We start from the raw sequence: 15,435 nt of genomic DNA, 5'->3' as shown, positions 1-15,435 counted from the left end.
TGGATATAGACTTTTTCGTATTCTTCCCGGAAACGTTAAAAGCGAGACCGGATCGTAGCTAGTCCAGTCCAAAACACCCGTTACGAAAAAAAGCAACCATTGGACAGCATGGTTTTCCTGCACGGTGATTGGCTGAGGATGACATCACCGATTGGTATGACAGCCTGCTGTATTTTGTGGGTATTGTGCCTCGACCGTCAAGCCAGCTATAGTCAATAACAAAAGACCCTGTCTAGCACGAGCTGACCCCCCAGATCGACCGTTCCGGTTTTCTTGTCTGATATAATTTCTTGGTAATAATAATTATCAGGTTTGACCTTTGGCATCTCCTTTTACCTATTGACACATTTTCACCCGACGTCATCACCAGTTAGAAACAGTGTCTATATAAGCCTGTAATAAAACATACCATGGAGGTGAAAAAAAAATTCTTGAGTAAACGTTAATTAAATTAAAATTTTAAAACATGGTTTTATATGTACAGAACTTCAATTAGATGATATTAGTGTCAAGAAGCCATTGTGCGGTCAGATTGTCTAGCTTCTTCAGGGACTGCTGTGATAAAGGCATGCAGTCACAGGTGATGTTGAGGGCTGTTTGGAGGGCAGCTCAACACTTGTGATCAAGAGGGAGGACTTGCGATCCAGCCCATACGGAACGTGTTTGCCCGGAATCGGCACGAATTTGCTCTTGGCAGGTGACATATCCGAGTGATGGGTGATGTTTAGTAGAAGGTCCATACAAAAGCTCTCCATTAAAATGTGTCTTTCTTATTCGTTGTAATAAGTGCAGTTCAAGGCGGAGTTTTGCTGTGGAAAGAGGGGAGCCATTTCTAATTGTATAGAACCCCAATTCATACCGCTTGATTGTTCCGCCTGGCTTTCGCATGGGACGAGACCGGAGAAGGAATTCAAACCCATAATTGAGTAAAGCGGTCGTCCTTTTCCGTTCGCCGGATACTAGCTGGAAGAAACCATATTACATTTCTCCTCCTCAGTTTGCAGTTAGCCTCATCTGCTTTCAGTCTTCCTATGGCTCGGGGCTGTTTCAAGTCAGCGGTTTTGTGTGTGTGATGTGATGTCAACAGAGGGCGCCCTGGTGAATAATCAATGTTGATTTGGGTTGGAGGAATTGTAAGGTTTAAGGATGAATGAGTAAGAGGTACACTTGGAAAGGGTGGCCATCTTGTTTTCCCCTGCCATAATGAATCCTTGCCATTCTGCAGTGGCAGTTGTTCTATATTCTCACAGCATGACCGATCCATTTCCATCTTAATATAACCGAGTTACACAGTGGTATAAGTCTTGAGCCACGGCTACATGCTCGAAACAAGACTATGAGTTTGCAAAGTGTACACTCTTCTAGTGTACCCAATTCTATCTCGATGTTGACATTGCTAAAGTATATGCAGATCCACCATCGACCTAGCCTCATCATCCAGAAGTGTGTTGTATTTATAATGGACAATTTCCCCATGGGCAGATGAGCATGGAGGCTCGCTAGACGGATGTGTTGCACCATCATCCCGAGACAAGATAATGGGCTTTAGAGTAGTAACAAAATAAAACACTTTGGGTAATGGCTTATTTGCAAAAAAGGAATAAAAAAGTCAGAGACTCTCTTAAATACTGTGGTCAAGTGTGTGGCTTCAAACGATAAACTCATTCTGGATTAATACACTCTGGCGTTTGCTTTGTCGCTCATTGTCTCACAGCCAAATTAGATAAGAAGTTTGCGCAGCTGTTACACAGGGCCCATTCTCTTAAAGCATGCAAGTACAAAAGCTTGTAAATCACATTGAAAATTATTATTAAAAAAACACCCTGTATGAGAATGGTTCAAAAGAGGGCGCTATTAGAAGAAGTTTGTACACAGTTTGCCATGTGGGGGGAGGGGGGGGGACACAGAATCTCCAGGGGGGGGGGGGACACACCGTAATCTCCTGCCACAACGGCAGATGCGCGGGAAGCTCAGTTACTCGAGTACAAACTATTTTATTTTTCACACAGTATTTAATTTGTGTTGATTCTAATGAGAGGGCGGTGAGTCATCTATGTGGAAACGTGTCGTACACTGCCTTTAACTCTCCGTTTTGTTTTCACACGAAAGACGATTGCAGGGGATCGAGGGAGTTGGATCCGATCCAGTTATAATCTCTGCGCAATATCCAAGTCGTACGTCGGGGAATTTACACAAACAAGTTGTTCACTTTTAGGTCTTTATAGACACATGGCGTGTCCTATTCCTCTGTTGTGTTTTCTTTAAGGAGTCAAGCTGTTGACACAAAATAATTGCATTTTGATGTCATTTGTAAAAGCCGTCACTTGAGTCTTTATTACCTCCCACACGTGATCTCCTTCCATCTATGTAAGTGTCATCTCGAGCTAAAATCCAGTTAAACCCTCTTCGCCAGAGTCCGTTAACCGGATCTAAACTAAAATAATATCTGCTTGGATTTTCTGTTTTGTCGGGTGTGAATCTAACCTCGGCTGACCATCCCTATGGAGGCCTATGGCGGGAGATAGCGCCGCGTATTGATAAGCCTAATTCACGGTTGACGGGAATTGGAAGATGTACAACTTACCGCCACTTTCTGCATACAGCCTACTCGCTGCAAATTAGTAGAATGGCAAATAGTCCGGTAGCACTATTTTCGTTATTGACATACAAACAAGAGAAAATCGGAATAGCTCTCTCGTTTAATCGAACAGGCAATGATACATGTTGTTTGCATAAAAACTTACTTTAACGCGCAATGGAGAGCTGTTGAGAAGAGTCCTTTGAAGTTACGCATTTTTTTAAAAAATATGTAATTTCCTACAAGGTTGTAATTTTATGCAGATGTTGGTAATACACCAAGTTTGATACTGGTCTTTGACAATTACCAAAGGCTTAAAACAGCTAAATATGGTACAAGACATGATGGCTTGGGTCATATAAGCCTGACAAAATAATTGTAAACGTATGGCAACTTCCGCCCGTTGCCTTAATATTATCATTTCAGCAGTTAAAATATTGTTTTATTGAAAACATTATTTTCAACTTGGGGAAAACTGAGCTTGCGAGCAAACATACTCTGTTTCCTTTGAGAGTTGTGGGTTCTTTGATACATTTGTGTGACGTTTGGATCTTTAACGATCTTTCAAAGAAGCGGTACAGCATGACCGGTTTCCAAACATGGCTTCGGTTTCACCCTTGGCTAAGGCTCCGTCCATCTGTTGAATGCCAAAATGAACCAAAATGACAGATAAAGCCTGCAGCGAGAGCCTCAGCCGGGCCCAAGCCGAAGCCTAAGTCAGGGTCCAATGGTGACTTTTTTTGATTTGATTCAAAAACAGGTGTTATTATGTTTCAATGGTCGCACTTTTGTGCTTTGCTGTTTGGAAATTTGAAATTCTGTATAAACTTGAAATTATTGCTTTTAAATCTTGCCATGTAGCAAGTTTTGATTAATTGCCATAGATTGATTGATTGCTTGATTTACTGACTATAAAGGGCCTATGTGTTTGTATTTTTTTCGAAAAAGGATAAAATAACACAAGACTTTGTTATCTTCAGACACGCGACTGTAAAACACTTTCACAGTTTTTATTAAAGCAACTCCATTCTACACTTAAATGGCAGTTCTGATCGCGTTCAGTTTCACTTATGCAGTACACATCACCATTGAAGAAACATTCTTTTCCCAACACAACAATAAGTCCCTCTGCACTCTTCACCTTTCGACATTATTTGTCATCTCTCATAAAGGTCATGTTTTTAGCGTTATAAATGAATATTGCTCAATCGAGTGTAAAGTACACGCCCTTCAAAGTCAGCAGACCTCACTTAATCTTTCGAAGTGATTCCTTTGTGAAAACAAATAAAATGGCTTGACTTATAAATGGCAAGTTAAAGGTTTGCCAATTCTTGCCGCGGGGAGCACTTCTACCGGTATATATAGCTTTAAAGTGTTTCATGCATCCATGTGTATTTCCTCATCCGTCTTCAAACGAAGTGTGCCTTTCTATGTTGCAGTTTGTGAAACGAAACATTGAATTGAGAAGATTGAAGTTGATGAGAGAAACTCAAGGTCGATTGGGAAGGGGGCATCTTAATGTTAAGATTATTAATTAAGCATATCGAGACAATTATTAAGACAAAGCAGGTGCATCCTTAGGGCGAACTCTCTCGTGGCAATGACCTTCAGTAGCAAATCTTTCTTCTTCGAGACAAACATGTTTTGAATGCTGGTTTGCACAAATGCGTTTTTTATTGCTTTTTGGACGAAGCGGGAGCCGTTCATCGGGTGTCCTTTGCTTCGACGATTGACGGACGTTTTTGTTTAAAGGTATGCGTTTTTTCCAACAAGAAGATTGTAAAAATATCTGCAGCAGAGCTAGCTGTACATCTCCCTAGGGGTCAAAATTAACTTGAGTCCGGGTCTCGTGGGACCTAACACATGGGTTAGCATGACCCGAGATTTGTCAAAATGACCCAGAAATAGGTCAAACTGACGCCTAATCCGAGTTTCTGGTTAGCTTTGACCTGCAGGAAAGGTTTCAGACATTCCGATACCCGGAATCCGGTTCAAATTTGACCAGAGTAACCAATAGGGAACCCTTTAGTAACAACTTAGTACAATAACTTGTTTCTTTGAAGAAAATGTGATATAAAGGTGTTTGGTAGAAACAACGCTCTTTTCTTGCTCCTCCCTAATACCATGGAAGGCAGGAGATTCACATCCAACCGATGTTTCTGTTCAGCGATTAGGCAAATTGTGTAAAACATTTTTTGATAACGTGCTCTTCTGAACCAATGTCATTCGGCCAAATACTATGTGGGGACACACATACTCCTACACCGGGGAACACACAACCATAACACCGTCAAACAGGGGCTAAATGATAATATCATTATGTTAACTATTACCATTTTTTTCCAATATTGTAGGTACCGGTTTATAACCATTGTACGCTTAAAAGCATTCAGTAACAAATAATTCAAGTCAAAAATGCACCTCTCCGCGCGTTTTTTTTTCAGCCGAGAGTCAACAACTGCTTATCTATGATAATGATATGCAACGACCCATTGACGTCATTGGCGCAATTTCCCGGTAGGGTTTGTGTACAGTTCTCCAGCTCTGGCCAACTGAGGGTGCTATTTTCCAATTAAATAGCCGCTGATGACGTTACGAGTCCTTTCATGCGGGTTTGTTTGACCTCGCGTTTTTCAGAATTTTTGCATGGAGTGTTAAGAGAAAAATGATTTTTACCATGTTTTAACGTTAGGTTAAGAGACTCGTTATCTGGACTCCATCTATTAGAAAAATGTAATAACTATATATTTCACAGCATCCTGTAGCCCCTCTTTAATCTTCAGTTTCTGATGGTCTGTTTTAAACATCGCGTCTCCTCCCGCCGTACTGAACTGCATGGTCTCGGTGGTTATGTTCTACTTATAGGTTAACGGAATATGACGTTGTGCATGAAAATTCCATAAAATGTGAAAATTTTGCTTAAAGTTGAATTCTCGTCGACTGGAGAGGAGACTGCATTATTACGACCTGACCTTGACACCGTAGCCAGTAGTAGCAAAGTCATTGATATAAACAATGTACACTGGGAGTAATTGTTACGGATTTTAATTGGAAATAAATATCTGAAAGGGATTTTCAACTTAGTAAAATAAAATCCCCACTCTAATAACAAAAGTCATATTAAAGACATTTTGTAAAGCGCCTAATGCAAAAAGCATCTATAAGCTCATAAAGAGAACAACAGCTCAATGAGTGAAAGATGCAATTACAAGTAAGCTGATTACAAGTAAGCAGCTTCAAACATATGAGTATTTAAGAGAGACTTCAAACACTGTAAGGAACTTGCCTTGCACAGGGAGACCATTCCTAAGTGTATTAAATTGTTCTTATGTTGAAGTTGTAGTTTCTATATTAATATTCAATTTTCAAATAGTAATTATCAGTGATGGGCGTTCTTAATTTACCAATTAAAACGGCTGTTTGGATGAGCCGTAGCATAGACCTTTTCGCAAGCCATCATTTCGCAAGCGCCAACAGTTTATTGAGGTGCATGCTGGTCTAGCTAGCGATCAAACTTGATTGCTAGCTTGACCAGCATGCACCTCAATCCATGTCGAGTATTTGCAAAAATGTCTATTTCATATTGAGTACGCCCTCTAACTGTCCTCTAGTGGTGTCCTTTTTGTAATTGTTAACGTTTTTTAGTAATTTTTTTAATTTTCCGATTTGCATAAGTTTTCAGGTTATTCTTCAATCTTTACCTTTTCAGATATGATGCAGATACGTGTTGTCAAGAAGTTACACTATTATCCCGAGTGTATCTTCATTCGAGGACGTCGCAAATCATGTGGAATTTGTCATTACATGCAGGTAAGTCTAAAAGCTCAACTTGAAATTAACTATGATATCTTAAATCACACTTTCTTAAAGACAGTGGACACTATTGGTAATTGTCAAAGACCAGTCTTCTCACTTGGTGTATCTCAACAAATGCGTAAAATAACAATCCTGTGAAAATTTGAGTTCAATTGGTCGTCGAAGTTGCAAGATATGAATGAAGTAAAAAAAAACCTTGTCGCACGAAGTTTTGTGCTTTTATATGGTTGATTTCGAGACCTCAAATTCTAAACTTGAGGTCTAGAAATCAGATTCGTTGAAAATTACTTCTTTCTCGAACACTACATCACTTCAGAGGGAGCCGTTTCTCACATTGTTTCATACTATCAACCTCTCCCCATAACTCTTTGCCAAGAAAGGTTTTATGCTAATAATTATTTTAAGTAACTACCAATGGTGTCTGCTGCCTTTAAGTTGTTTTATCACCCAGCAAATTCCCGATTGGGAGTATTATAGTTGACATCTCCATTTGGTTGGTCGGTCGTAATAAATGTCTCCATTTGGGATAATTCAGATACAAGAAGCCCTCGACTTTTAGTTACTTAAAGGCAGTGGACACTATTGGTAATTGTCAAAGACTAGCCTTCACAGTGGGTGTATCTCAACATAAGCATAAAATAACAAACATGTGAAAATTTGAGCTCAATCGGTCAACGAAGTTGCGAGTTAATAATGAAAGAAAAATAACCCTTGTCACACGAAGTTGTGTGCGTTTAGATGGTTGATTTCGAGACCTCAAGTTCTAAACTTGAGGTCTCGAAATCAAATTCGTGGAAAATTACTTCTTTCTCGAAAACTATGGCACTTCAGAGGGAGTCGTTTCTCACAATGTTTTATACCATCAACCTCTCCCCATTACTCGTCACCAAGAAAGGTTTAATGCCAATAATTATTTTGAGTAATTACCAATAGTGTCCACTGCCTTTAATTACTCATCAACATTTATATCCATATATAAATAGCCGCATACAACTCAACGTAAATAACAGGAGGAGTATATGTTGGTAAATGGACAAAACACGTTAAATGGAGAAAAGAGTTATAAAAAAAACGATTTTGACGAGACGGCCGGGTATACGAAACGAGTGCAAAGTAACGAAAGCAAAGACCAATACCACGAGACATACAACTGCGCTGTGATAGGGACCACCCCTCAGCAAAAATAGCATATTAGGCTTCTAATCTATAGCTTTTTCCAAATCAGAGTAGGCTAGTAAATTTCCAATCAATAATTAGTATCCCAATCAGGAAAGCCAAGTATGTTTCTCTACAGGGATAAAGCACAAAAATATTAAATCTTGGATGTTTCGGGTGACAGGAAGTCTGCGACCTCAAGGTGCTCCTTTTCTGCGATAGTGCAATCAACGCCGGAATCAAGGAAGACCTTCACCTGTCATTAAAACTCTGAATTATTAATGCTTTGATTCCTTCAAGTAATTATTGAATGTGAATAATAAATTGATAATAATTGAAGCACCAGCTGAACAGCCCCCTTGGGTGTTTTTCTCTATGCAGGAAGTGCTGAGATACAGACAGGGGAATGGGAGGGGAACCAGGGGAGGGGGACCTGGGGAAGGGGACCAGGGGAGGGGGACCGAACTCAAGTTATGCATGTAGTTTTTCAATTATTTATTCATTTTTAACCCGGGATACCTACATGAATATTTGATCACGAAATATACAGCTGCTGAAAAAGCATTCCAATGGAAAGTTATTCATAAATAAAAGATTAATGGCACCGGCTCAGAGAACGCCCCGTTTACTAAGAAGAACTGCCATTTTAGAGGTGCCCGTATGTATCCGGAAGTGTCGTGGCCGAGCGGGTAAGAGCACCGAATTCAAACTCTGGTGTTTCTGATCAGCAGAGTGTGGGTTCGAATCCCCAGTCGTGACACCTGTGTCCTTAAGCAAGACACTTAACCGTTGCTTCGTCCTTCGGATGGGACGTAAAGCCGTTGGTCATATTTGTTGTGTAACGCATGTAAAATAACCCAGTGCACTTATCGAAAAGGGAAGGGGTTCGCCCCGGTGTTCCTGGCTGTGGCTGGTGTATGCGCCGTAGCACCTTGTAAAAAATTCGGTCTCAGAATTCATCGCTGCAATAACCTATCTTTCTGAAAGTTTGTATATACTCAGCGCCTTGAGTACCTTGTTTGGTAGATACGTGCGCTATAAAAGACTTCGATTTTATTATTATTAATATCTTGTGAAATCATCTTTGTGTGTGTTAGCGGCATCTTTGACTTCGTTCTTAAGTGTGTAGAGGTTTGGTCTCATTTCGCCTATTTGATTGTGTTCTTCCGCCCGGTGGATATCCTTTGTTGCCTCGCTGTGCCCTCTTCATCTTGTCCTGCCTTCAGTACAACTTATTTTTAGCCTAGCCTTGCTTTGCCCTGTATTGTTTTGTTTGATATTGCATTTCTGTAGTCTCGTATCACTTGTGTTTGCCACGATTGCCTTCTTGTCTTTTACTCTTTTTGTGTCTTCCCCAGACTCTATATTTATTGGTTTATTTCATAAACACAATACAAAGGAATAAACGGTATATCACAACCGATATGGTTGAACTGCACTAAAACATGCTTTGTGTCCTGTGTTGTCGTTTATTGGCTTGTCTATTGTCTTGCCTTTAAAGGAACACGTTGCCTTGGATCGGTCGAGTTGGTCTTTCAAAAGCGTACGTAACCGTTTGTTATAAAATGCATAATGGTTAGAAAGATGTTTAAAAAGTAGAATATAATGATCCACACAAACATGCCTTGAAATTGCGTGGTTTTCCTCTTACCTCGTCGACAAACACGGTCGGCCATTTATGGGAGTCAAAATTTTGACTCCCATAAATGGCCGACCGTGTTAGTTCGCAAAGTAAAAGGAAAACCACGCAATTTCGAGGCAAATGTGTGTGGATCATTGTATCCTACTTTTTAAACATCTTTCTAACCATATGCATTTTATAACAAACGGTTACAAACGCTTTTGAAAGACCAACTCGACCGATCCAAGGCAACGTGTTCCTTTAAGTCTTTATATCATGTTGTGTTTTGAATAAAGTGCGCTACAAAGTGTTTCCCCTTGAAGTGCTGTTTGTCTTCGTGTCCGAATGAATGGTTCAGCAGTGGCTATGACCAGAACGCCGGAAAAAAAGTCGAGGGTAGTTGTACGCAAAGGTAAAAGCCGTCTCCATATCCCCATTATCCCGAAAAAGGAAAACGTTGAAAAGATTTGTTTTCTACTCTATGTCAGACACGATACGATGTGACGGGGCGCTCGAAGAATGAGGGCGCTATCCATAAAAAACGATCCTCGCTATTGAAACTAAAAACGGCAACAATATTAACTATTCACAAAAGTATCAGATCAGCACGCGCAGATCATAACGTGCGCTTACAGGGAAGGAATAGGATTGGTAACAACTCTTAAAAATAATGGCAATACAAACCTAGTTTTAGATTTAAAATTTAATAAGAAACATGGGTGTTCTGAACCGAGTGGTTCAATCTCAGCGTATTTGGAGACGAACATTTGTCAAAGTACTCAGACAAATAAAGCCGATGAATAGGCATAAACTTTGCTGATTTTACTACAGGATTCAATAATGTGCGCTGTTCAACGGAGTGCGCTGTTCGAACAGTTATCTAGGGGTCATTGTTTTATATTAAAGTCATCCGAATCATACTCCGGTTAAGTAGTCCTGTTGGGTTCTCTTCTTATTTGACACGGACCGAGGGTAATGTCTGGCGGGGATTCATCGCAAATTAAAAAGAAACTCAAAGGGAAATATTGCCACAATTGTAAGGGTAAAACTAAACATGCAAGGAAATGACAAGACTTCAATGAACCCCTTCACGTAAAGGTGAAAACATCAATGGATATTTTTTGTCTCCATTTTTTGTCAATTTATTTTTTATTATTATGAGATATAACGGACGGCCACTTCAAGGTGACGACTACTGAATATGTTATATTGTTTTACATGTTTGATTATTATCAGCTTTCCTGTTTTGATAGTCTAACTGCATGATGACTTGTGTTTTTGTCTCAAGTCATTATTCAATTGAATTGTAATGTGTTGTGTACTATTAAGTCTGTATTTTCCTTTAAAGAAATATCTCTTTAAGGACAGGGATGGGAGCCCAATTACTACGTAACATTTGTTTCAAATACATTGGGTTATTTATGGGATATATGAAGTCACATCAAACTGAAACACTTCAAAATGTTGCTTGATTTTCGCACTCTAATAAGTATGTTGAACTATTCTGACTAAAATGCTCCTTCAATCAATGCTTACACTTAAATGACTTATTTTTTAGATCCAGCTATCCCTAAACAAGGTCAGGTAATGTTAAATGATTTTTTCCAGTGACATGGATTTACAAATACAGATATGTTTTGCATAATTTATATTTTTTCATTGTTTTTGTTTAATTTTCGATAAGACACCCTTAATCTCAACATTCGGCTTGGTATCCCCGATTTTGGTATGCCGCTCACTCCCTTAACTAGAGCCCTTTTTAAAAATCTTTTTTAAAATCTGGTCTAGACTATGATCCATATTGCTCATAGTATGCTGAAAGTATTTATGTTATTAGACTACTAATTTTCCATCAGTTAATGTCATTATTTTCGTTCCAGTTTGAAAAGAGCCTGACAGAGGGATTAATGGATTAGCCACAATGCAGCGTTCAATGCTAGAACGAATACCGGAACAAGCGAACAAGATACCCGCATGCAGGAAACAAATAAAGTTACCCTGGTTTGTCTAATTACTGTAATTTATTCAAAGCGTGACATGAATGTCTCATTTTCAAACTAATCCTTACAGAGGGAAGAGTTACAGAAATTATCCGTAATGCATCATCCGAATGGGAGCAGGCAATGGTATGGAATGATATTACCCATGCCCCGTATGAGATCGGCCTTGCTTTATTTTTAAGCAAGTTTCTTTTTGCTTAAAGCAATCGCACAACATCGGTAAATATTATTGTCCAAAGGCCCACACTTCGTATTATCACAACTTATATATAAAATAACAAACCTGCGAAAATTTAGGCTCATTTGGTCATCGGAGGAAAATAACGGGAGAACATAACGGAAAAACCCACCCTTGTTTCCGCACGTTTCGCCGTGTCATGACATGTGTTTAAAATAAATCCGTTATTCTCGATGTCGAGAATTGATAATTGTTTTAATGTTTTCTCAAAAAGTAAAACATTTCATGAAATAATATTTTAAGGGAAGTCTTTCACCATTACCTTCTGTAAACCCTGTGTAAGTTATTTGTAAATCTGTGAACTTTTAATTGTTGTTCTGTTCAGAGAGTGTCCAATGGCTTTAAAGCGGCAACCAAGCCAAAAGGGTCCCTAGACCCAATGTTCTGCTTAAAGGAACACGTTGCCTTGGATCGGTCGAGTTGGTCTTTGAAAAGCGTTTGTAACCGTTTTTTGTAAAATGCATATGGGTAGAAAGATGTTGTAAAAGTAGAATAAAATGATCCACACAAACTTGCCTCGAAATTGCACGGTTTTCTTTTTACCTCGTCGACTAACACGGTCGCCCATTTATGGGAGTCACATTTTTGACACCCATAAATGGCCGACCGTGTTAGTTCGCACAGTAAAAGGAAAACCACGCAATTTCGAGGCAAACTTGTGTGGATCATTGTATTCTACTTTAAAAACATCTTTCCAACCATATGCATTTTATAAGAAAGGGTTACAAACGCTTTTTATAGACCAACTCGTCCGATCCAAGGCAACGTGTTCCTAAGCACCCTGTTTGGGAACAACGCATAGTGCAACATCAATGTGTATTTTACGTGTGTGGATGTGGTAGGTGTAACGAAGTAAACTTTCGTCTAAAATGTTTCAGAAATGTTGCACAATGTTTCTTCTTCTTGTTTAACACTATAAATATCAGATAGAGAAGGTGATGATTTGTTTTTCATTGCCACTCTGCATTTATTTCGCCCGCCATTTTTTACAGCACTTTCTTCTTTTTTGCTTAAGTAAACGATCTAAAATGTTGCGCGCGACGATTTTGATTTCGAGACCTCAGATTTAGAATTTGAGGTCTCGAAATCAAGCATCTGAAAGCACACAACTTCGTGTGACAAGGGTGTTTTTTTCTTTCATAGTTATCTCGCAACTCCGACGACCAATCGAGCTATAATTTTCACAGGTTTGTTATTTTATGCATGTTGAGATACACCAAGTGTGAAGACTGGTCTTTGACAATTACCAACGTTTGTTTCTGTAGCCTTTATACTATAGACCTTATACACATGACGTCATTTCAGTAGGGCGCCCTCACGTAAAGGTCAAAAGGAGGTTGTTCGTTGGCCAATACTGTGCGCCGCGCGTACCAATCTGTGCGTTTCGATTGTTTCGTCACCGTTTTTCCTCTAAGATGGCGGCTGTAGGACGTCAATGCATAAGGTCTATTTCTTTATGGGCTTTGTACAATGATCCTATTCTCCCGCTGCCAAGATGAATAAAACGCACACCACTGATCAGGAGAGAGGAAACACTTCCTCAATGGTTTGAACGCCTCCGTCCCAGCAGCTTTCAAAATCACCACTATACCTCTGCCGTTCCAACGTCAGAGATGATCACAGTTATCCCAGAAGAAATTATAATATAAACTAAAACTTAATCCTTGTGTGCGCACACTCGATAATAGACCGATCCTTTAAGCTCCGCCCCATTGCGTATGGACCGTTCCGGCTTTCATCTAAGCTCCGCCCGCCGCGCGTGCCAAATATACGCGCACGCATGACCAAGTTTGTCCAACCACAATCATTGCTGTGATTAGTCAAATGGGTGAACGCGCACAGTTTGATTGACAGGCCGGATCGGTCCATTGACCAATCACAACGCAACGAAGGTCCGACAAGTAAGGTCCGACATGCGTGCGCGTGCGTCGTGGGCGGAGCCTAATGGATCGGTCTATGCGTAGCAATCACGCTTCTACCACAGTGGTACACAAGCAAGCTGTTATGTCGAAATACGAAACTCGAAATCCCCAAAATATAGTGCATACACGGATTGGTACCCATCTCAGTGGGGAAAAGAGGCACATCACTGAGAAGATAATTGATTTGAAGAAACTTAACTTGCCAGAGGGACCAAAGTAAGAGTATACCTCCAGCACCAGAGAGAGTACTTCGTCTTCTTCCACCAGGGCGCTAGAAAGTACGATGGGCGCACCACCAGTAGGTCCATGGCGATGGGTGATACTTCTCGTAAGGGCTGGTGTATGTGCTGTCGCCTATGGCACATTCAAGTCCATGGGTTTGTTTATAGATGAGTTTGTTGAGTACTTTGGATGCAGCGCACTTGCAGCAGGTCTTGTCGTTAGCCTCCCCTTCGCCATTGGTAGCGTATCGGGTAAGCTTTTTTGTCTTCTGTGGAAGTTTAACATGTTTAAACAAGAAACATTAATATGTATAAGTTTCAACATTACATCACTATTAATCGATTTGAATGGAAAGAGCACACTTTCTTTGGTCTATATTTGGTGTTGGTCTTATACAAGTTGCAATTTACAATGAAGGTGTGACCACCAATTTTCAACATGAGAGTTTTAGAGGATGCTAAGAAGCAGTATGCAGACTCAGTTGCATGTTCCATTTCAACACAGCGGCTTGGTTCTAGGAATTTTGGGCGGATTGCGAATAGTGTACGAACCGCAATAAATCCTCCGTTCCTCCTCTCTCTCATGGACCCGAAGTTCTTACTTCACCTCTAGATAAGGCGAACCTCTTTGCTGACAATTTTGCTTCCAACTCTACTCTCAGTGATGAGGGACATCCACTCCCTGCCTTTCCATCCCGTACAGCCTCTGAGGTTCCTAATCCTCTCATCACTCCCAAGAAGGTTGCTCGGACTATTCAAACCTTGAATGCCTCCAAGGCGACTGGCCCTGATGGAATCCCTGTAATTGTTTTGAAAATGTGCTCTCCAGAACTTTCTCCTGTTCTTGCCAAGCTTTTCAATTTGTGCTTGGCTGACTCCGTGTTCTCATCATCTGGGAAAGTGGCATATGTCTGCCTTTTATCCTTACTAGATCGAGTGCAGAAGCGCATTGTTAACCTGGTTGTGAAGAGTTAGGATCTATCACTACAACCCCTTTCTTACCGAAGGTTTGTAGCCAGCCTCTGTCTGTTTTACAGATATTTCCATGGTAAATGTTCTACCATTCTATCCAACCTTGTTCCTCCCAGGATGTTTAAACGTGAAACAAGGCTGTCTGCTTGTTCTCATCCTTATACTGTGGCTGTGCCGAGATGTAGAACAAAGAGCTACTCCAGTAGCTTTTTCCCTCGTACTGCATCTCTTTGGAACTCCTTGCCTAGTGCATGTTTCCCTTCATCCAATGATCTGCCATCAATGAATATCAATTCCTACCTTCAGCTCCTCTGAGTTTCTGCACTTCTATGTTTTCTTCCTTGTAGCCAGGGACCTAGAGTGGCTTTTAGCCTTGTTTTGAACGAACTTGCATAACAATAAAAAAATAAATGAAATGAGTTTTGCCTTTCCAGGTATCTTTACTGGAGTTCTACTGAGATTACTTGGAGCTAGACCGTTGATGATGTTCAGTGGTGCTTTAGCTGCAGGATTTCTCATCATAGCCGCAGTGGTATCAACGTCACTGGTCCACATTGCTCTGTGTTTCATGGTGTGCAGTAAGTATTTATGATATACATGCTAACATCACAGAAGATTTGTTAAAGACATTTGCAAGGATTTTGTAATGATTCAATACATTCCATGTCGTGTCCACTTGTTTCGAAATCGTTTAAGTTAATCGTTATTTTATTTTCATTTTCCAAAAAAATACGATTACGATTTTTGTTTACTATTGTACTACGAGTATTGTTTTGCATTTTATTTTATTTAAAAACCAGAACAGACCCCTATAACCCTTGGGAGGGTGACAATAGTTTAATAATAAATAGCAATTAATAAAGTAGTCATACGGAAAGGAGTGTTAACTTGGTACAAAAACATACATTGGGA

At 40.0% G+C, this 15,435-nt stretch overlaps 1 protein-coding gene across 1 annotated transcript in view; it reads left to right on the top strand.

Moving 5' to 3' along the window:
* The window catches only part of LOC139936693 (monocarboxylate transporter 2-like), a 130,665-nt gene that overhangs the window by 109,621 nt on the left and 5,609 nt on the right, over positions 1-15,435 (top strand). Inside the window, exons 4-5 of the mRNA XM_071931565.1 lie at positions 6,288-6,388; positions 14,958-15,101. Coding sequence (XP_071787666.1) covers positions 6,288-6,388; positions 14,958-15,101 — 245 coding nt within the window. The remainder of the gene's footprint in view (positions 1-6,287; positions 6,389-14,957; positions 15,102-15,435) is intronic.

The sequence above is a fragment of the Asterias amurensis genome, chromosome 4, assembly GCF_032118995.1.
Source record: "Asterias amurensis chromosome 4, ASM3211899v1".
Lineage (NCBI taxonomy): Eukaryota > Metazoa > Echinodermata > Asteroidea > Forcipulatida > Asteriidae > Asterias > Asterias amurensis.
The sequence above is the reverse complement of the archived record's forward strand: the minus strand, read 5'-3'. Positions and strand labels throughout refer to the sequence as shown.